This window comes from Prosopis cineraria, unplaced genomic scaffold, assembly GCF_029017545.1.
Source record: "Prosopis cineraria cultivar Desert tree isolate PC_DT_omini unplaced genomic scaffold, ASM2901754v1 PC10, whole genome shotgun sequence".
Lineage (NCBI taxonomy): Eukaryota > Viridiplantae > Streptophyta > Magnoliopsida > Fabales > Fabaceae > Prosopis > Prosopis cineraria.
Window position 1 is genome coordinate 5439223 of NW_026555341.1, and position 21044 is coordinate 5460266.

At 34.3% G+C, this 21044-nt stretch overlaps 3 protein-coding genes across 3 annotated transcripts; all 3 read left to right on the forward strand.

Annotated features, from left to right (window-relative positions):
• The first annotated feature begins 443 nt into the window (after positions 1–443).
• On the forward strand, positions 444–3373 carry LOC129321254 (transcription factor KUA1-like). The gene is made up of 3 exons (XM_054966965.1): positions 444–983; positions 1935–2143; positions 2579–3373. Exons 1-3 carry the CDS (start codon positions 695–697, stop codon positions 3098–3100), a joined length of 1020 nt encoding a protein of 339 aa, XP_054822940.1. The 5' UTR covers positions 444–694; the 3' UTR covers positions 3101–3373.
• A 1492-nt stretch (positions 3374–4865) lies between these two features.
• LOC129321349 (peroxisomal acyl-coenzyme A oxidase 1-like) lies at positions 4866–10838 on the forward strand. Its single transcript, XM_054967088.1, has 14 exons — positions 4866–5471; positions 6072–6180; positions 6314–6375; positions 6590–6799; positions 7042–7129; positions 7208–7370; positions 7634–7832; positions 8358–8555; positions 9124–9255; positions 9522–9642; positions 9727–9837; positions 9977–10046; positions 10184–10367; positions 10479–10838. The coding sequence occupies exons 1-14, from the start codon at positions 5334–5336 to the stop codon at positions 10686–10688; spliced, it is 1995 nt and encodes a 664-aa protein (XP_054823063.1). The 5' UTR covers positions 4866–5333; the 3' UTR covers positions 10689–10838.
• Positions 10839–13973: 3135 nt separating this feature from the next.
• LOC129322018 (dehydration-responsive element-binding protein 3-like) lies at positions 13974–14740 on the forward strand. Its single transcript, XM_054968047.1, has one exon. It carries the CDS (start codon positions 13974–13976, stop codon positions 14328–14330), a length of 357 nt encoding a protein of 118 aa, XP_054824022.1. The 3' UTR covers positions 14331–14740.
• Positions 14741–21044: the final 6304 nt, after the last annotated feature.

Here is a 21044-nt window from a genome sequence, read left to right on the forward strand (position 1 = left end):
CTATCACTCATTGATATTTTTACCATTGGTTGGCCTGATCAGCGAAACAAAATCTCAACATAGTGCATGTTTAGTGATTTTTAACGTAAATCTAGTGAGCTCGTTTCAAGTATTATTATCATTGTGATTTTTTTTTTTAAAAAAACTTAAGTGAGGATGGGCTCCATTATATTTCTAGAATTTTCTTTTGGACAATTCATATGCAAATGGTAGCTTGGATTCAGCAAGAGAAGAGATGTGACTATGTGAACAGGTGGACCGATCACATGCCTAAGTGAAGAGCAGAGTGGTAACGCGGCTTGTGATGGTTGAGGCACCAGCCACGTCAACACGCACCATTCCATGATTGGCCAGTGCTTCCGAGGACCATGGGTCTAGACGGCCGCGAAGTATGATATAATTTCCCCGTTTCAATGGTGAACAAGAAACAGATATATGGATTATGGATAGCGTTTCATTATCCGCCGCCTCTGTTTATCCCTGCCAAAACCGAGAGAGAGAGAGAGAGAGAGAGAGAGAGAGAGAGAGAGAGCAACGAACAATTAATACACCACAGAACAACACCATTTCTGTCTGCGCCAACCTATTCTTCGTTTTGTATCACCTGTGGCCCGATATTCTGAAGCTTGAGCTCAAGTCTAGTTTGTTTGTTTGTTTGTTTGATCTGATTTTAGCGGAATCGAAAGCCGTCGGTATGACTCGGCGGTGTTCTCATTGCAGCCACAATGGCCATAACTCAAGGACTTGCCCCAATCGCGGTGTCAAGCTCTTTGGAGTTCGATTGACTGATGGCTCGATCCGGAAGAGTGCTAGTATGAGTAGTCTCAGCCACTATGCTGGGTCAAGCTCCGGAGCTCATCATGCTGGGTCCGTCAATCCGGGTTCGCCTGATGAGACGCCTGATCATGGTGCTGCCGCTGACGGTTACGCCTCCGAGGATTTTGTTCCTGGGTCATCGTCTGTTTCCCGGGAAAGGAAGAAGGGTTCGAATTCGAATGTCTAAGCGTTTATTTTGATTGTTTGTTTGTTTGCCCCCCCCTTTCACTTCGTTTTATTTTCCTTGGGTCTTCGTGGCGGACTCTGCTTTGGAAGTGTTCTTTTAACGTCCTTAGCTTTTGAGTTTCTTAGTCTGCATTTACTATCATGATACACGCTTAATTTTGCTTGCTCTGTCGATTAATACTATATCAATGTGTGATCTGGGAATTTGTCCTGCTGGTAGAACTTGTGAAAATAATTGGGCCACAAAGTTTTCGGTTGACTAAATTTCCAATGGTTTCTGTCTTTTTATGACTGAATCCTGAGAATGCTAGTATAACAAGCTGAGATGCATGGTTTCTAAAATTTAACAACGTTGGATGTTAGAACCGTCCCCAGACATTGCGTTAAATTGCAGCAGGCAGCAGCTCCTATAGCTCATGAAGGTTCCAATTATCCTTATCAGTGTAGAGGCCAAGTTTTCACTGACCTGATCTTTTGAAAAGAGAGGAAATTACTGAGTCCATCCATGTTGGGCGAGAGAATGAATTTCTTATGTAGCATGGAAACACAAAATTCGTGCACCTAAATTTCTATTTTTCCATTGATCACTATGAATGCTGAGATGGTTTTAAGTTATTCATTATTTATGAGGAAACGTGGAATGGAATTTAGTGAATGGCATCTGATACCCACAAATATGCTAGCCTAGAAAACGAGAGCGTGGATTCAATTTTCACTGGTAACCATATTACGTTTGCATAGTCAGATGCTCAATTTTATCTAGATTCCCCCTGTTAATTTTAAAAGAAAACAAGTGAGGTTTTTGTAATTCCATCTTCTTGATGATATTGTGTAGATCTGTCAATGTTTGTTATACTGAAGGCAAGTTACAGAAATCCATTGGTTTATTGTGCATGTTAAACTTTTGTTTCATTGTAGTTTTTTAAATGCAGGTGTTCCGTGGACTGAGGAGGAACATAGATTGTTCTTACTTGGATTGCAGAAGCTTGGCAAAGGTGATTGGCGTGGAATTGCCCGGAATTATGTTATATCAAGGACGCCTACTCAAGTAGCAAGCCATGCTCAGAAATATTTCATCAGGCAAAGCAATGTGTCTAGGAGGAAAAGACGCTCTAGTTTGTTTGACATTGTTGCTGATGAAGTTAGTATCCATGTTTAACCCTAAGATGCATGGTGTAAATGATGCCACACAGCCTATTTCATGGCCATTCATAAGAAAATCTGATCCTTTTTCTTCTCTTGACATGTTTGTCCTGTTCTAACTTCTATAATGAAGAAGATAGTCATATGCTGCTGATCGTAGATGGTCAGTTGTCATATTTGAAAGTTTGTCATTTCCAATCTTATTGTGCTGAGGAGTTGATAATATCATTAAAGTTTCTCACTTTTCTCATCATGCATGCTTCCATTATTTATATAATTATGCATTAATGGGTAGTTTGGTGATAAATATTGCATTTTTCTTGCATCAAATCATTAACATCCATAATTAGAATAATTAAGTCTCACCCTCATTCTTTGGTGCTTTCTCTTTCTTATAGGATTCTTACATATTGTTGCCATGTTTTTGTTGCAGACTGCTGACACACCAATGGCAGAACAAGACTTCTCGCCAGCTAGTCAGCCTGAGGCTGTAACAGAAGGCAATGACCCCTTGCCAGCTCCTCTGGCCATTGATGAAGAGTGCGAATCTATGGATTCCGCTTATTCAAATGATGGAGACTCTGCCTCTTTAAAGCCAGATAGCTCACAGTCACAGTCAGAGTCACAATCGCAGTTCCCAGTGCTATATCCTGCGTACTTTTCTCCTTTCTTCCCATTTCCTCTGCCTTATTGGTCAGGATACAGTCCGGAGCCCATCAAGAAGGAGGCAGTGCATGAGGTGCTAAAGCCTACTGCGGTACATTCTAAAAGCCCCATCAATGTTGATGAATTGGTTGGCATGTCTAAACTCAGTTTAGGGGACTCTATTGGTGAATCTGGCCCTTCCTCTCTTTCACTAAAACTCCTTGAGGGACCCTCTAGGCAGTCAGCTTTTCATGCAACTCCTTCATATGGTAATTCAGACATGAACGGCAATGCAATCCCTGCAGTTTAGGGCATCTTCTGCCAAGTTGACTATAGGCTAGCCCGGTAGTGTCACGATTATCTACAAATACAGGGCTCGCAAATTTGCTCTTATGTAGCCACAGGTCTCTGGTTGTGGGATAGCAGTATAGTTTTCTCTTCCTTCTTCACAGTGATTATTAACTTTGTTTCTTTTCTGGCAGGCGATAGCATCTAGGAATTATTTGAGTCTAAAACGTTATTTGACAAGTTGTTAATTACTTCTTGTGTTCTATATGGCATAGGCGTCATGAAGTTTATTCTACGGTATGGCATTTTACTGAGTTCGTTCCTTCTTTCTTTAATCTTTGGGATAAAATAAGAGATACTGAGTTTTTCTCCCTAAACCCAAGTTAATCAAGCATCCAAAGCACTGGCTCCTCTGAAGTTTAGCATAACTTAGGGAAGCTGCTGGGCCAAAAGATTAATAAACTGAAGACTAAAAAAATCATTACATATACTAAATGAAGGTTATGAGGCTAAGAACTAAGCTTTTGAGACTAACAATTTTTTTGCCAGTAAGCTTTTGAGAGAGTAAACGCTACTATTGAGCATGGAAACTATCGATCTTGGGAATGGGTTTTGTTCCTAGCCTTGTCTCTGAAGGGTGATCTTTTGGTAACCACCAAGAGCTCATCATCACCTCCGCCCTGGCTTGTCTTGGTTTTGATGTGACGTCTTGAAGAATTGAAGCTTGCAGTCTCCGTCACAAACGATCATGTCAAAAATTTGAATCTTTGACATGGAACTGAGACTGGGAAACTACCATAAGAAGAATGATAAACAAGGACCATATAAAAATAGTAATATTAAATTAATTTTTTTAAATACTAATGTTTTTATATTTCAAGACTCATTTTATTATATTTTAATATTAAAGTTTTTAATTTAATACTAATATTTTTATAAAGTCTTTCGTTTTTTTTCTCTCTCGATGTTATAGGTCCTTAATTGATGGGAATTTCTATTATAAAACATGGAAGCCAAAATCTAATATAATATCTGACAATTAAAAAATTCTTACCTTTTTTAAGATAACAATCTCACTAAAATTATTTTTTATCATAATTCAATAGAAATTCTCACGCTTCAGTGCAATTTTGTTTAAAATTATCTTCTCTCAAATATTATTAGTAAAATCAAGGACCTTTTTTTTTTAACCAAAAAATCAAGGACTTGGTTGTGAAAGATTGAATGTTACTACCTTCAACTTTGTTTTTAAAGAAGAAAACAAATATAAGGACTAGCTTGCACGTTATGTGTTACTGTGATTTTTATAGAACCACTCTTAAAGTGAGAAGTTTTATATGTTCTAATATAAACTAATTTTTTCAAAGCATGATCTCCATCACCTCGTATTAAGAGAAATCTTTAACAATACCTAGAGACAAAAAGGAAAGTGACTCTAATAAAAAAAAAGGAATAAAATTTAAGTTCAAAATATTGACTTAATAACAATTAAGTCTAAAAAAATAAAAAAAAAGAGTTGCATATATTATTAATTAAAAAATAATTATACATTGACAGTTATTTTATTTAAAATTTTGAATCCATTATTTGTAATTAAAATGTTTTCTTTTCGTCGTATATCGTGGCCGTGATCGAAACTATGGGCACAATAAGGAGGGTAATAGAAAGGCAGGTAGCTTTTCTCCACTTCATGCCAAATACTAAGCTTCTACGACCAGAAAGGTTGGTTCGATTATTTGAACCCCCGTGTAATCAAAAGCGACAGCGAAATCCGCGTAATCACAACAAAGCCGATAGACGAATTAAAGTAGGAGGCTGTAGCTTTAAGAAAATAAGAAGAGAAACGACTGAAAATCCATTCCAATTTCTCTATTATTACAAGTTCGTACGAAAAGCTCGGATCTGCGAAGAGTCGCCGCTGCAGCCTTGTCATCAGAGATCAAGACTCGAGCTTTCCCACCAAACCTCTATGCACCGCTACCTATGGATCAATCATATCATAATAAATATAAAATTCAACCATTATATCACAGCAACGGACCTGTCCGTACAGTTGAGATATTTATTTTCACAGTAAAATCAATGAATTAATAATTAATTATATAAATTAATAATTAACTTCTATATTTCTACGTTGTCATTTAATTTGGCCGATTATCTTGGTGTCGGTCTTCAACCCAAGCTGAGTTATAAAAGCTTTGGGTTTCGATTGTAAGAAGGCAGTGTTAGAGGTTGTGTTAGTTTCGTTCCCGAGAATGGAAGGTGTTGATTTCTTGGCTTCCGAGAGGAACAAAGCTCAATTCGATGTCGAAGGGATGAAAATCGTTTGGGCTGGTTCTCGTGAAGCTTTTGAAGTTTCTGATCGAATGTCTCGCCTTGTTGCCAGCGATCCGGTAAATTTTCCTTACACTGTTAGTTGTTACTTTTCTTTTGAAAAACTTCCTCAGAATAATTTGCATATCCTTTTTTCTCTTTATTTTACGATTTAGTGGACGATTTTTCCTTTTCACGAATTGATTTATCGTTGCTGGTGATTTGGGCGCAATATAATGTGCATCCAACGTGTCCATACTTGGACAAATTGTGATTTTTTTGAAAATAAATAAATAAATATTTTTGCTTTATTAAAAGAAGAAATTCTGATTCTCGATTTGAAATTTGCTTGCGATGTTCAGCGCTTTCGCTTCTTCCGGTTCCTCGAAGTTTAAATTGAAGATTTTGAACTATTAAACTCAATGTATCTCCCAACGAACCTGCTTTATTTAGCCTTTCTTTTTGTAGGTTGTGTCTCCCAATAAGAACCAAATCATTGTTGGCGACAAGCCTTATGAAAAGTCACTAGCTAGTTTAAGAATCACACACTACTGTACAGCACCAGGATGAAAAGTAGTTTGATTTTGCTTCATGTTTTTCTTCCTTGTATTTGTATAGGAATAGGACATCACTATGACTTCTGCTTGCACCTATAACCTTGATTGCTTGTCTGTCTCTAGGTATTCAGAAAGGATAATAGGCCCATGCTTGGCAGAAAAGAATTGTTTAAGAACACTTTGAGGAAAGCGGCTCATGCATGGAAGAGGATAATTGAGCTTCGCCTCACTGGTGAGCCTGTTGATCTTTTTGTCGTTTGCATTTGGTTTCCAAACTTGTTATGTTCTTCTAAGGAAGGCAATTTGTTGCCCATTGCAATTTCTATTTATCATTCTTTATAACCATGTAAGTTGTATTCTTGCAGAAGAGGAAGCTTCAAGACTTAGATTCTATGTGGATGAACCTGCATTTACGGATCTTCACTGGGTAAAATTCAATTTATTTTCCTGTTGGCATTCCTTTTTTCCATACTCTATCTATCCTCAAAGAAATACGTAGGTCAAAGGGACAATGTGAGGTTGTATTTGTACTAGTTTAAGGATTTCACATAATATATTGACCTCTTTTTCACTTATGATGTACATTTGAGGTCACTTCAACTACTTCTATTAAATTTTGGGTTATTTATATTATCTCGCAGGGAATGTTTATCCCAGCTATAAAGGGGCAAGGAACGGAGGAGCAGCAGCAACAATGGTTGCCTTTGGCTTATAAGATGCAAATAATTGGTTGCTATGCCCAAACTGAACTTGGTCATGGATCCAATGTTCAAGGGCTTGAAACAACTGCAACCTTTGATCCTCAAACAGATGAATTTGTGATAAATAGCCCCACACTAACTTCCAGCAAAGTGAGTAAACATGATAGTGACTGAGGAGAACTTTTACCAGTCATTTAGGAAGTGTATGATTTAAGATTCTATAAACTTATTATAATGCTACTGGATGCACTCATAAGTACAATAAGGAAAAGATATAATATTTCATTCATTCACTGTGTGCACTGGTTATTTAGGCTATTTGTCTAACATGTTATATTTTGGATAGTTATAGGATTTTGTCATCACTCCTTCCCCCCCTGATTTTTATGCAGTGGTGGCCTGGTGGATTGGGTAAAGTTTCCACTCATGCTGCTGTCTATGCCCGTCTAATCACTGATGGTCAAGACCAAGGAGTGCATGGTAATCGACATATTTGAATGATAAGTTTCTGGTGTTAGATTTATATTGCTAATAATTAACTGAGCTTGCAATATAAAGGTTTCATAGTCCAGCTGAGGAGCTTGGACGATCACTTGCCCCTTCCGGGCATAACTATTGGTGATATTGGAATGAAATTTGGAAATGGTGCATACAACTCGATGGATAATGGGGTTCTAAGATTTGATAATGTAAGAATTCCAAGGAATCAAATGTTGATGAGGTTAGTTCTTTTTATATCTTATTTTTGTCTGTGAATCCACTATTGGTAGACAGATAATTGTAAATTCCTCATTTAAAAATATATATTTTTTGAGAGCATCGCTCTGCTGCCTGGTCTTACAATATGTTTCCAGTATAAGAAGATTGTCTGGTGATTGTTAAATACCTGAGTATACAAAATCCTGAAAATGTTTAATTTTTAATTGATATATATATATATATATATATTATTCAGTACAATTTGATACTTTTTGAATTGACCAGGGTTTTACAGGTTACAAGAGAAGGAAAATGTGTCCAATCTAATGTTCCACGGCAATTAGTTTATGGTACAATGGTATATGTGAGACAATCCATTGTGTCTGATGCATCATGTGCTTTGTCACGAGCAGTTTGCATTGCTACAAGATATAGTGCTGTTCGAAGACAGTTTGGCTCACATAATGGAGGTCTTGAAACACAGGTCAGATTTTGAACTTTCTAATATCATTAGGTTGTTGGGCATTTACGTCATATGGAGTATAGTTTAATACTTCTATATTAGTTTCATCATAATTTTTTTAAGCACCAATGAGGGTGCCGAACCTAGGTTCACGGGATCAAATTATAAAATGAACTGTTTTTTTTCCCCTCTTATGAAGTTGCTCCTTATTGTTGGCTGTGTATTTCTATATCTCATTTGCCTAGGTTCCTGGAAATCTTGCTTTCCTCTAATGTATTATATTCTAATTTTCTGCAATTAGTTAGTAGTAGTAGTAGTAGTAGTAGTAGTAGTAGTAGTAGTAGTAGTAGTAGTAGTAGTAGTAGTAACAATGGCAAGGCTGATGTAGTTCCCACAGATCTTTTACATGGACGAATGCATGATATATAAACATTGGGTGGTCAGGTTTTGTAAGATCACTGGTTGGGTTGGTAATGCCTTTGTTTTTGTATCTTTGTCCATTCTATTATTTGCGGGTCTTATTCTTTACTACTTGTTTCCTTATAGGTGATTGATTACAAAACTCAGCAAGCTAGGCTCTTCCCCTTGCTAGCTTCTGCCTATGCTTTCAGATTCGTTGGTGAATGGTTGAAATGGCTATATATGGATGTGACCCGAAGATTGCAGGCCAATGATTTTTCAACCTTGCCTGAGGCTCATGCATGCACTGCAGGATTGAAGTCCTTGACTACATCAGTTACTGCTGTATGTCATCATTTATCATAGTTCACTGCTCTATCAAATGATTTTAGTTGCTTAGTTTAATTATTCTGCGTCTTTAGATGTCATATGGAATATGAATATTTATATACAATATGGGAGAATCTTTATATGTGTCTGCGTACATGTGCAATGTTGTCCAATCCTATAGTGAAATTTTCACAAGTGATGCTGATAGATAAGTTTCTGTTTTTTTTCTTCTCTTACCATTTTAGTTTAGGGCCTCCTCAATGAGCTGCTACCACATGAGCTCTTGGAGGGGGTATTTCATGCGATTTTTTATTTGTCTGCTTTTCTCATTATTATTCACTATGTTATTTAAAGTTTGCTGCGATGCAGTACTTATAATTTAATATCATTAATCTGTATCTATCTTGTTATTGTGTGATAACTAATTGGATCACTAATCTTTCCTTCATTTTATAGTCCATTCCTTTCTGGTATTATCTTTATACTTTTTTCTCGTGTAGTGTTTCTTGGGTAGTGTATAACTTTGCAGCTTTGTTGAATTCACTCTTGTTCAAATAAAGTAAAACCCAATTCCCCTTTGCAGGATGGGATTGAAGAATGCCGAAAACTATGTGGTGGCCATGGTTACCTTTGCAGCAGTGGCCTTCCTGAGTTATTTGCTGTATATGTTCCTACCTGCACTTATGAAGGAGACAATGTAGTGCTGCTTTTACAGGTTTGTTAATTCATATTGTACTATCATGGTGTGTCTTTTTGGTTTTTGTGGGATACGTCATAACTATAGTATTCTACAACGTTCAAAAGTCACTAAAGCATTGGAACATGTAATTATTTTATCTTCATTCTATGACTTCTCATATGTCCCTTCTCATTCCTGTGATCATCATTCACACCAGTGCAGTCTGATTTTGGTGTTATTGGATTAGTTTCACTGAAGGTTGGCCAGTCAATGTTGACGTTCTTGTAGAAAATCTCATGCAGGTCGCGAGACATCTCATGAAGACTGTCTCTCAGCTGGGCTCCGGGAAAAAGCCTGTCGGTACCACTGCTTATATGGGTCGAGTGGAACATCTGATGCAATGCCGTTCTGATGTTCAAAAAGGTACAATTCTGTATTAAAATTTGATCGACTGAGATTGCATCAGTTACTGCGAGAAATTTTGTTCTTACTTCTGCTTGATGACAGCTGAGGATTGGTTAAAGCCTAATGTAGTGCTGGAAGCATTTGAAGCTAGAGCTGCTAGGATGGCTGTTGCCTGCGCTCAAGCTCTTAGCAAGTTTACCAATCCAGAAGAAGGTATATGCTTCATTATTGCCTCTGAGCACAAAAAATTTTTTGTTGGGGAAGATACATGCATGTATATGTAATTTCTGTGATCAAAAGAACGCGATTAAACATTATAATGACTAATGCTGAGAGTTCTCCGGACATGCAGGTTTTCAACAACTGTCAGCTGATTTAGTTGAGGCAGCAGTTGCTCATTGCCAGTTGATTGTCGTTTCCAAGTTAGTTACTCTGTAATGTCTGTAGGAGTTTAGTACGCTGTCTACATATTATTGAATTGGTAATTTAGGAGATTTGAGTTGCATCCTAGGTATCCTTGAATATCTAACATGTAATTCGACCAACCCCTTGATTTTAGATTTTTGGAGAAGTTGCAGCAAGATATACCTGGAAAGGGAGTGAAACAGCAATTACAAATTCTCTGTAGCATATATGCTTTGTTTCTTGTTCATAAGAATCTGGGCGATTTTCTCTCCACTGGCTGCATCACTGCCAAACAGGGTTCACTTGGCAACGAGCAGCTGAGGTCCTTATATTCCCAGGTTCGTCCTCAATGATCTCAGCCTGTTTTACTTCTTCACAGATGGCACATTCTATAACGCCTAGAATTTGATTATGTGACTTCTAAAACTTGATTATATTATGTCTTTAAGGTTCGCCCCAATGCAGTTGCACTTGTGGATGCTTTTAACTACACCGATCACTACCTTGGTTCGGCTCTGGGTCGTTACGATGGAAATGTGTATCCGACGCTGTACGAGGAGGCTTGGAAGGATCCTCTGAATGATTCAGTTGTGCCAGATGGTTATCAGGAATATGTTCGACCAATGCTAAAGCAACAACTCCGCAATGCTAGACTTTAATGAAGAAATTTGAACTGGGCTGTATTCTGTAGACTATAACATATCAGAAGTTGGCCTATGCTATTCTGATCCAAGAGTGGCAGTTAATTCATTATGGATGGAAATTATATTTTTCTTATATTGCAGTACACAGAGACATAAATTTGCTAACGAGTATGCTTGTATTTTTTTTATTTTATTTATAAATCACTTTTAATATATTTTATCGAAATTAAAAAAATATTGGAACTCATTAATTTTATATTAAAAATTAATAAGTTTTTAAATTTACACATATTAAATATATATATTTTAATAATATTTTTTTCTAACATTAAGGAAAAATTTGTGTTAAAAATTTAATGAGATAATTTATAAATAAGAGTAAAAAAAAAATTCTCTCTCTATCATATAACTAAAACTTATAAATAGAATTAGTGGAAATATATTGCAATTTGGTGTATTTGGAAATGGAAACATGCTTTCACTACACTGTTGATTGTCGGTGATTGATGGCAGTGTCTTGGTTTATATTCTCAGTGAATAATTTCTTTTTGTATTTTCATTAGTTTTATTTTTAAAGAGTTGTTTTTCCTTGGATTCTAATGAAAAAAATATTTAAATTTTATACAAAAATAAATTATCTTTTTAATTTTATTGTCTATGAATAATTTGCTTAAATGGTTTTTCAAATGTAATTCTTCCTAAGACTTATTTTATTACAAGAGAAAAGGGAAAAGAGACATAATTTCTAATATTATAAACAGGTTAAGATTTTTAAAATAACCAGGACAATTTAGTCAAGTACAATTTTTTTCTCCTTCCTCTCCTAAAAAGAACCTCAATTTGGAGGGGGAGGGATAGGAGTTTTTAAACCAAACGAGAACCTTATTCGTTCCTATTTTTTGCTTCCCTCCCCTAAAACATTCCAACCAAACACACTTTTAAGTTTAGGTTGGATTGAGAGAGAATTGAAAAAAAAAAAAAAACAAGAAAAGAAAAAAGAAAGGAGCATGAAGCACAATTAGGAGAAAAAAATTCAAAGATAATAATTTTTTTACTATTTTTAAGAGTTTTTTTTTTTCTAATTGTATCTGATTATTCCTATCCAAATTAATGATTAAGGATCCCATAGTATCTCTCTCGGTGTGGGTGTGTGTGTGTCCAGTTTTGTACCATCGCAACCGCATCCTAGAAAACATAAATATGATAACTACCATATGATATACTATTTTCTTTAGTCTTTATTATAAATTGCCTTTTAAAAAAATTGTCCTTACTACACAGTATTTAATAGAATATTAATTATTTTTTTAATATTACACTTATTTAAATACATTAATTATGAAAAAGAATGTAATACAATTTTTTAAAAAAATTATTTAAATAAGAATAAAATTAGAAATTTATTTTATTTTTATAAAAAAATGACTTGACCACCTCTCATTAGAGATTGTTAAGAATGACTTGTAATAAATATCGGATGGAGGGAGGGAGTGGTGAAGTACTTCTGTAGAAATTTAATTTCAGGTAAGTTTAAAAAAATTTTAGTTCAATTTAAGAGAGAAAAGTCAAAAAAATTTTGTCGGTGAAAAGATTAAAATACCCTTATTAATATCACTTATTAATTTACTAATATCACTTGTAAATCACATCCATTTACTAGACAATTAGTAATATTAGTTGTTATTTTACTAATTTTACTTATTAATTTATTAGCATCAATTATAAATTACAAGACCTGTCAGTAATTTATAATTAATTTTTGTAAATTACAAGATCTATCAATAATTTATAACTAATGTTAATAAATTAATAAGTAAAATTTACAATTGAATAATTGATGTTGCTGCTTATAATTAAAAAATTGATATTAAATCTTATATAATTATTGACATATCAACTCATGTAATTTATAACTTATATTTATAAATTGACAAGTGAAGTACAAAAATTAACAACTAGTGATTCTATATAACAAGTGAAGGATATTTTAACCTTTTCATTAACAAAATTTTTTCTATTTTTTCTAACTGAATTAAAATTTTAATTTTTTTTAAACCCATCAAAAATTAAGTCTATATGAAGATATTTAACTGAAGTCCCCGTATGTCTTAAGTTGCACTGAATTATTCAAGTGATGCTGCATTAATGAATCTGTCTTCAATCAATTATCAATCGCACACAGTTTCCTAATTCGTTGTAATTCAAGGCACCTTGTTCCCCTTCAACTGAACCTTTTTCTCTAGAGAATGGAAAGCGATTAAAATGAGTCATTTAGGATTGGTTTGGTTTTCAGTTAGGATCTTCAAAAAAAAATTTGCAATGGATTTTGAAAATAAATATTATTTGATTTTCAATTTTTTTCAAAAAATTCTTTTGAAAAGTCATTTTTAAATATGGTTGAATGTGCTTTGAGTCAAATTAAAATTTTTTACTTTTGAAACTTACACTCTAAAAACAACACTTATTTATTCAAATTGACTTTTAAAAAAATATTTAAATATAAATTTCATTACAACAACTGATTTTTATTAAATAAATTTTTAATAAATTAATTTTTACCCAACAAAAAACCAAACAAACCGAGTACGCACTTACAAAGTGATGTATAGATATTACCATTCATGTACAGATATAACAAATACTGCCCTTTATCCTATTTATAAAATAGATATAATAATTTTTTATTCTATTTATAAAATATGTCATTCAATCTTTATTACATTTTTTCAATTACCTCCATTAAACATATATTATTAGAAAAAACAAAAAAAAGCACGTTATTAATAAATATATATGTGACTTATAAATGAAATTAAATGAAATATTTTTTTAAAAAAAATTATACATGCACTCATTATTATTGATGGGTTGTTTTTAATTTAGAAAAACCAATAAACACATGTACTCCAATTTAGTTATGAAATTGCTAAATGGTGAGTTTATTATATCTTTAAACTAAAAAATACATTATACATCACCATTTGCTATTAATTAGGTGAGCTCCGCAGAGAGTCTAAGAGAACAACTCTTACTCTTGACACTGTCTCGCTGTCAATTTTATATATATTTTATATTTTATATAGTATGTAAAATAAATTTTGTATCAAATCATATTATCCATGAACAATAAAAAGCGGAGAAAAACTCCAGGCAAAAAGTGTCTATTAAAAAGAGCAACTGTTGCTGGGTCTCCCATGGACCCATATCTTAATTGTGGGAGAATTATAAGAAGCTGCCGTATGAAACTAACTATACAATACAATAATAAGAAATTCATCATTTCCCCGTCCCTTCTTCCCCATGGAAGAAGAAGCTGTCCTTCTGCACATTCAAGCCATGCCATCCACTTCAACCGCCCCATCCTCCACAGAACCCAATGCACAGAAGAACACTGTAGAAGGTTCCGGAGACAACCAGAAAAGGGCGAAGCGAGAGCGACGATTCTCTTATGATTACGACGCAGGCCAACGCTACCGTGGAGTTCGCATTCGTCAATGGGGAAGATGGGTGTCTGAGATCAGAGAGCCCAAGAAGAAATCCAGAATCTGGCTCGGCACTTTCTCTACGCCGGAGATGGCGGCTCGAGCTCATGACGTTGCGGCTCTTACTATCAAAGGCTCCTCTGCTTTCCTCAATTTCCCTGAATTGGCCCCATAGCTTCCACGTCCGGCCACCGGCTCCCCGAAGGACATCCAAGCCGCAGCCGCCAAAGCCGCTGCTCTCACCCATCATCATCGTCAATCGCAACCCCAACCCGAAGGGTCGACCAGTGAGGATGACCCATTCTTCGACCTCCCTGATCTCTTACTTGATATGAATTACGGTGTTCATGATTTTCATCGCTCGCTGCCGTGGACTGTGGCCGGAGCTGAATGCCTTGAACCCCCAGCTATCTGGTCCGAAGATTCTCTTATCCTGCGGGAATTGTATTAGAGATCAGGCTGAGGTCATGATGCCTCCTCTTATCGGAGCCAAGTACAATGATCAACAAATTACTATGAAGTACGTGCCGTAGATGCATTCTTAATTTGTATGATGATTTCTATGACAGGATCGAGCTCCTTTGATCATCTCAAGACTGGTAAAAACATCACTGTATTTATATATACGAATTTCAAAAAATAATCCAATATAATGGTAAATATATGGTTGTCCTAGCTCGCCGTGTTAATTAATCCGCCATAATGTTTAGATTCTTTGTTGTTTTAAAATTATGAACGTCCAGGGACCTTTGGTGCCAGTTTACAGTACCCGGTATATCTTGTTTTCGTTCTTTGTTTGTATGTTCCCGTCATGAAGTAATCTTTCTTCTTTGCCAAAATTATTTTCTCGTTTTTCAAAGAGGTTGTATATGTCTTCAGGTTGATCGATATGTAAACAAGATCTATTTCTGAGAGGAGAATTTTTACAAGGACTTTGTCCTTCGTGGCACTCAAAAAGTTTTATTTGGTAGACTATCTCAAGCTCGAAATTATTTAAAAAAAAAAAAACAAAAACACTTGAGTGTTACCAAAGGGATATACAGTCTAAGTGGTCCTCCACAACTGGGTGGATTTAGCTAGATGTGGATAGTTACAGCAACGAAGGTTGGATATTCCGAATGGCTCAAAGTTATGTAGGGAATCAAGGAGATCGACGTAAAAAAACATTTTGATTTGTGTAGTGACTCTGTTAAAGCTTTGACTGATCTGATCTCCAAATAAGTCAGCAAACATACTTTAAAAAATACCATCAATGAAAGTTAGTGACGTCGTTGCTTTAATTTAGGGTGGTTGGTTAGTTACAACTCACAAGCACATTTTAGTGAGACGAACTGTTGCATCCATTGGACAGCTTATATATAAGGCTCACCATATATGGGTGAAGAATTTCTTATCCGTGATCTTCCCTCGGCAGTGTAATAACCTCTTAAATGCGGACATAGCTAAGGAGCATAACATAATACTTCCAGTACTTAGTCTCCTGTTTTTTGTATTGGCTTTGGCCTTCCATTCTTTAGATTGCTTACTAACTAACAGGAAGTTTTTTGTGGATTGCTCATAAGTATTTTTTATCAAAGGTGTGAACATTGTATTTTATTCAGACATTTTTTTAATAATAAACGACCATAAAAAATATACAAAAATAAATTTTAATCTTTCTTGAGATTATATTTTTGAAACATAAAAATTTTTTTTTTTAGAATTTAATCTTTTGATTAGGTTTTTTATTTTTTTTAGTTCACTAAAAGAAATTAATTAAATTAAATATATATATATATATATATAATATAAAAAAAAAAGGGAGAAAGAAGCATTTTTGGGTAAATGGGGAGAATGAAATGCGGCCCATTGCAGCGTTTCACTCCTCCCCCTTTAGCATCAAATGAGGCAGTCTAAGGAGCTTTGTTTTTTTTTTTTAAAAAATAATATATGTTAAAAGATGACATAAACCGATAGGTAAAAACTTAACCCATAGGTTCAGTCATCACAGATAAGGCAGCCGAAAACACGGATGCACGCAGAGAGAGGGAGACAGAAGAGATAAACAAAAAAAAAAAAAAAAGAAACAAAGAAGATCAGAGTGGCGGCGGAAATCTGGGCGAAAATGCAGAATAGAGGAAGGAAGAAGGAGAACACACCCGAGGAAGAGAACTCGAGGCGAAGAAAACTAGAGGCGTGAGCAGAAAATGCAGATGAACAGTGACGGGATCCAAAAATAGAGAAATTAGAAGAACAGAGAGGAGACGGCAATGCACACACATGGCGACGCAGCGGAAGAAAAGGGAAAAAGGCAAAAGAAGGAGATGGACGCGATCAGAAAGAGCAGAATAGAGATGGCGGTCTGAAATGGAAACATGTAACGGTAAGAAATCGTTTGCTCTCTATTTAAAGCTTGGAACCCGAAGAGAGAAAAAGAGGGGAAAAAAACCAAAATCAGAGAAGTGATTTCTGGAAAAAAACCAAGAAAAGAGAGAAACCGAGAGGATGAGGCCGGGAACTGAGCTGAAGTTCTAAAAAAAAGAGAGACTGAGAGTTCAAACCAAAAGGGTTGAGAGGATTTCTGGGGGTTGGGCTGGCCGAATTTCTGAAAAGAAAGAGAGAGACCGAATCCAAACCAAAAGTGTTGAGAGGAGTTCTGGGAGGAGGAGCTGGCCGAACTTGTTTTGGAGAGGAATCAGGCAAGAAGAGTCCGGAGCCTCTGAATATTTTTCTGGGGAAGGAACCAAGAAGAACCAAGGGAATTCGCGACTGATTTTGGTAGCAATTTAAGTCTCTGAAAATGAGAAAGATTTAAAATTCTCAGTTTACTCCAATAGGTTCAAAATTCATGAACCAAATTACTCTGACTTTGATCGATTAGCTTATATTACCTGTTTGAATATTTGCCTTTTGTTCTTCCTGATTATGATTCGGTATTGGAAATCTGGAGTTGAGAATTAGATTGGTTTTTTCTGTATGCTTCCTTTTTTCGGTCAGTTGGCAGGGAACCTGGAGTTGATAATTAGATTGGATTTTTTTGTATGTTTCCTTTTTTCGGTCAGTTTGTAGGGAATCTGGATTAGCTCAATATATGTATGTGTTGAATGAATAATCTAGGTTAGCTCAATATACGTATGTGTTGAATGAATAATCTAGGTTAGCTCAATATACGTATGTGTTGAATGAGTGATCCGGTTTAGCTCAAATACATGTATGTGTTGGATGAATGATCTTGGCTTGGCTCAATATATATAGGTGGTGGACGAATGTTTGAAATTATCTCTGCATTTGTATGTGTTAGACGAGTATATGAGAGTACGGTTACGGGTTCAAATCATATTGTTTCTTTTTATTATTTTATTTTAAATCATGCTCACTTATTAGTCTTGAGAATTTGTTGATTGGTCATGAGAATTTGATAATTTCATGGTAATTGTTCTGAGTATGGTTGGATTATAATATTAATCCTATTTTTTTTTATTCAGGCCATGTGAGATTATTTTTAAGAAATCCGCATAAGCGTTTAAAATGATCATCTATCACGAAAATCAATAAGGTTTTATAGGCAGATAGATCTAACTTGTATATATAATGATATGAATTCTAAGGATGTTCCATGATAATTAGTTTTACTAATTTATCATCATTTTTTTAATTAAATCGATAAAATATCTAACTTTGTTTTTGTGTGAAAGTTCAAGAAATTTTCAAAGAGCTTTAAAATAATTGCATTATCATAATATATTCTCACAAATAATGTGATTATTAATTTATATATAACTTTTTTGTAAATAAAATAAAATAATAAACATTTTTTAAAATAAAATAAGTTAAATTAATATATTTATATAATGACCTCAAAATCTTTTGGCCTTATGAGATTCCTTAATCTCTATAAATTGCTAAGATAATCTTTTTATCGTGAGTTAATAAGACTCTATTATTATGGTGATTATGAGTTTTTATCATACTCTGTGAGTGATAAGAGCTTTGATTGGCATATCAAATAAATGTATAAAAGAACATATATTAAAACAAAAATGTTTTATAAATAATCTAAGATTTTATATGGTAACACAATACAAAATTTTAAAAAGCATTAAGGTCATTTAAATTATTTAAGCGTACACGAGTGATAATAAATCTTCGTAGACATATTAAAATTTTTTTAAAAATATATTTATATATAACAATAATACTTTTCTATGTTGATAAGGTGAATTTTCAAAATAAAAAAATAGCTTTAAAAAAATATATAAATGGGAATAAGGAAATTATCTTTGCATAATAAATCATACCAACTCACAGTTTATAAAAATTGTTTTGTTTGCAATTGATAAGTTATTCCTATTTTTATGAAAATTCTAAATAAAGAAAATCATTGACAATTTTCTTAGCCTGAACTATGTGACTTTGATCCCCACCGCAGGGTACGTAGGTCTCAGAGTCAGATTCTGAGTCAAGTTCTCCTCGTAAATAAATAAATATTTCTTGCTTAATTCTTATTATTTTTATATCAAACACATGAATATAAAAGGGATAATTAAAATAATTTTAAAACCATATTAATATAGCACAACAAACTTTAGTAACCGTTTTTACGAACGGGTGTTGTGGGGTGCCTAACACCTTCCCTACACTCAACCGACTCCCGAACCTATTCTCTGATTTCATAGACCATTCTTATCTACTATTAAGCAGTTTCTCGAGATTTTTCTCAAAATCTTGTAGCGATTCTCATTTTTTTGATCTTCCTTTCGAAGGTCGAAACCTCCGCTCTCGTGCGTCCGTGTTGCATTTTCGAGTACAACAAGGGTAGTTTTGTTTCCAAGAAATAATTGTATACTAAGTATATTCTCTCCTATAGGAAAAAAGATAAGAAGTTTTAAGCGCTTGCTTTCCTTTTTGTATACATGGTTTTTATTATATAATGATCAAAATGACAGCTCAAATACTTATAATTTGTCTATCTCATACTTGAGTGCTTTTCTTCAATTCGTTTTTGATGACCCTATTGTCATTCTCATATAATTTGCAAGTTTTCTTTTTCAAGCACGGGATTGAAAATCTTAAACTTTATTCTTCAGTGGCTCGTTCAATGGTTCGGAAAGATGGATTGGCTTAAAAAAGTATCGTGAGTATAGCTGTAATTGCTTAACCAAAAGACAATGGGAGGGGACCCTCACTTATATTATTATCGTAGCACCCACTTAATTTTGTCATTTAATCCAAAACAAAGACTCCGATGTCAAGGACGGAGGAGCTGGTTGGCATTTCAATTATTATGATTATAATTTTTCTTTGGAAAAATGATAAGAAAATTCTAAAACATGTAAATGACTCTTTCAAATCCTTAAAGATCTTTCTAACATTAATGATTTTCAGTGAAATTACTAAAATTCTCCTAGTTAATAAAAAAATTGTATGAAAAAAGTTATAATTGCTTGTTCTATTTTAATCACTGTTAGAAAAAAGTAATTATTGTTTAAACTAAAGTAGTTACGATTAATATTTACAAAACTAGATGAATTTTAGTGAATCAAAAATTTGCACAGGGAAAATTATAATTGCTTGTTTCAATTTACTCATTGGCAAAAGAAAAATAGTCATTACTTAATAGTTAAAATTAAACCAAATTGTAATTTTGTTTTTCAAAACCCTTCTTTCATTCAAATACAATTCAAAGAAGAGTGAGAAATAAGGGGATGAATTTGAAAGATCATAGGGGTAACTGGTTGGAGGAGGAAGATCAGATTAATACAACTTTTGCTGATTTTTACAACCAGTTGTTTGCCTCAAACGATAACTTGAATATGTTTGAAGCTCTTAAGTTTGTGTTGTGTCAAGTGACCAATGAGGATAATCTGCAACTTGAGAGGACTACTACTACAGAGGAGATTAGGCAAGCTACGTTCCAGCTTGGAGGTAGTAAAGCCCCTAGACTTGATGGATGCTTTGGCCTTTTCTATCAATCGGCTTAGTGTGAAGTAAGCAAAGAATGGTAAGTATGGTGATTGATTTCTTCTCTAATGGTGCTAGTTTGAGAGAGATTAACAACACTAATATACTCATACCTAAAGTTGATGATGCTGAAAGTGTGGGTCAATTTAAACCAATTGATCTTTGTAATTTTTCTTACAAGATTATTAGTGAAGTCTCGGCTAATAGATTGCAAGGGGTATTAAATAGAATTACTACTTGCAATCAAAGGGCTTTTATTAAAGGTAGATTGATACGAGATAATATAATTGCTGCACGTAAAGCTTTTCATCACTTGAAGGATAGGAACAAGGGTAAAAAGGTGGAGATGGTAGTAAAAATTGATTTGAATAAAGCCTATGATAGGTTGAACCACGTTTTTTAGAGGAAGTAATGAGGAACTTGGGTTTTGGTAGTAAATGGATTGTTTAGATGATGAAGTGTGTGAGATTTGTGAGTTTGGATCTCATGGTGACTGGAAAAAGATCACAAATGTGGATATGAGAAGGGGAGTGAGGCAATGAGATCCTTTATCTTCACATCTTTTCATAACGGCAAGTGATGTGCTTTCTAATGGCAATTGAACTTGAAAACATTTGCATAAAAAGGGGCCAAATATCAATTTCTAGTAATATGAGCTATCCACCGTGGTGCTATGTGTCTCAACATATTGCATATAATTTGATAGCGATAAGCGGTCATATGACAAATCTGGGGGCTACACTTCTAGAGCTTTCTAAATTTTCATTTAATGTCTAATTGAGGTAATTTAGATGTTCATAAAAGGCTTATTTAGTGACTAGTTAATGGCACTAGTTTTATTTTCAAAATATTTCATACCAAATAGTTGGACACTTATACATAAACTAGTCACTTTTTTTACATTTTTTCACAATTATAGAGTGTCCAATCTCCAAACTAGTATTCATTA

Excerpts from the sequence above, each read along its gene's own strand:
- LOC129321254 (XM_054966965.1), top strand. The coding sequence starts at position 695 with ATGACTCGGCGGTGTTCTCATTGCAGCCACAATGGCCATAACTCAAGG. Across the intron at positions 984-1,934 it reads TTCCCGGGAAAGGAAGAAGG|GTGTTCCGTGGACTGAGGAG; the intron begins GTTCGAATTCGA and ends TTTTAAATGCAG. Across the intron at positions 2,144-2,578 it reads TTGACATTGTTGCTGATGAA|ACTGCTGACACACCAATGGC; the intron begins GTTAGTATCCAT and ends TTTTTGTTGCAG.
- LOC129321349 (XM_054967088.1), top strand. The coding sequence starts at position 5,334 with ATGGAAGGTGTTGATTTCTTGGCTTCCGAGAGGAACAAAGCTCAATTC. Across the intron at positions 6,376-6,589 it reads CATTTACGGATCTTCACTGG|GGAATGTTTATCCCAGCTAT; the intron begins GTAAAATTCAAT and ends ATTATCTCGCAG. Across the intron at positions 10,368-10,478 it reads TGAGGTCCTTATATTCCCAG|GTTCGCCCCAATGCAGTTGC; the intron begins GTTCGTCCTCAA and ends TATGTCTTTAAG.
- LOC129322018 (XM_054968047.1), top strand. The coding sequence starts at position 13,974 with ATGGAAGAAGAAGCTGTCCTTCTGCACATTCAAGCCATGCCATCCACT.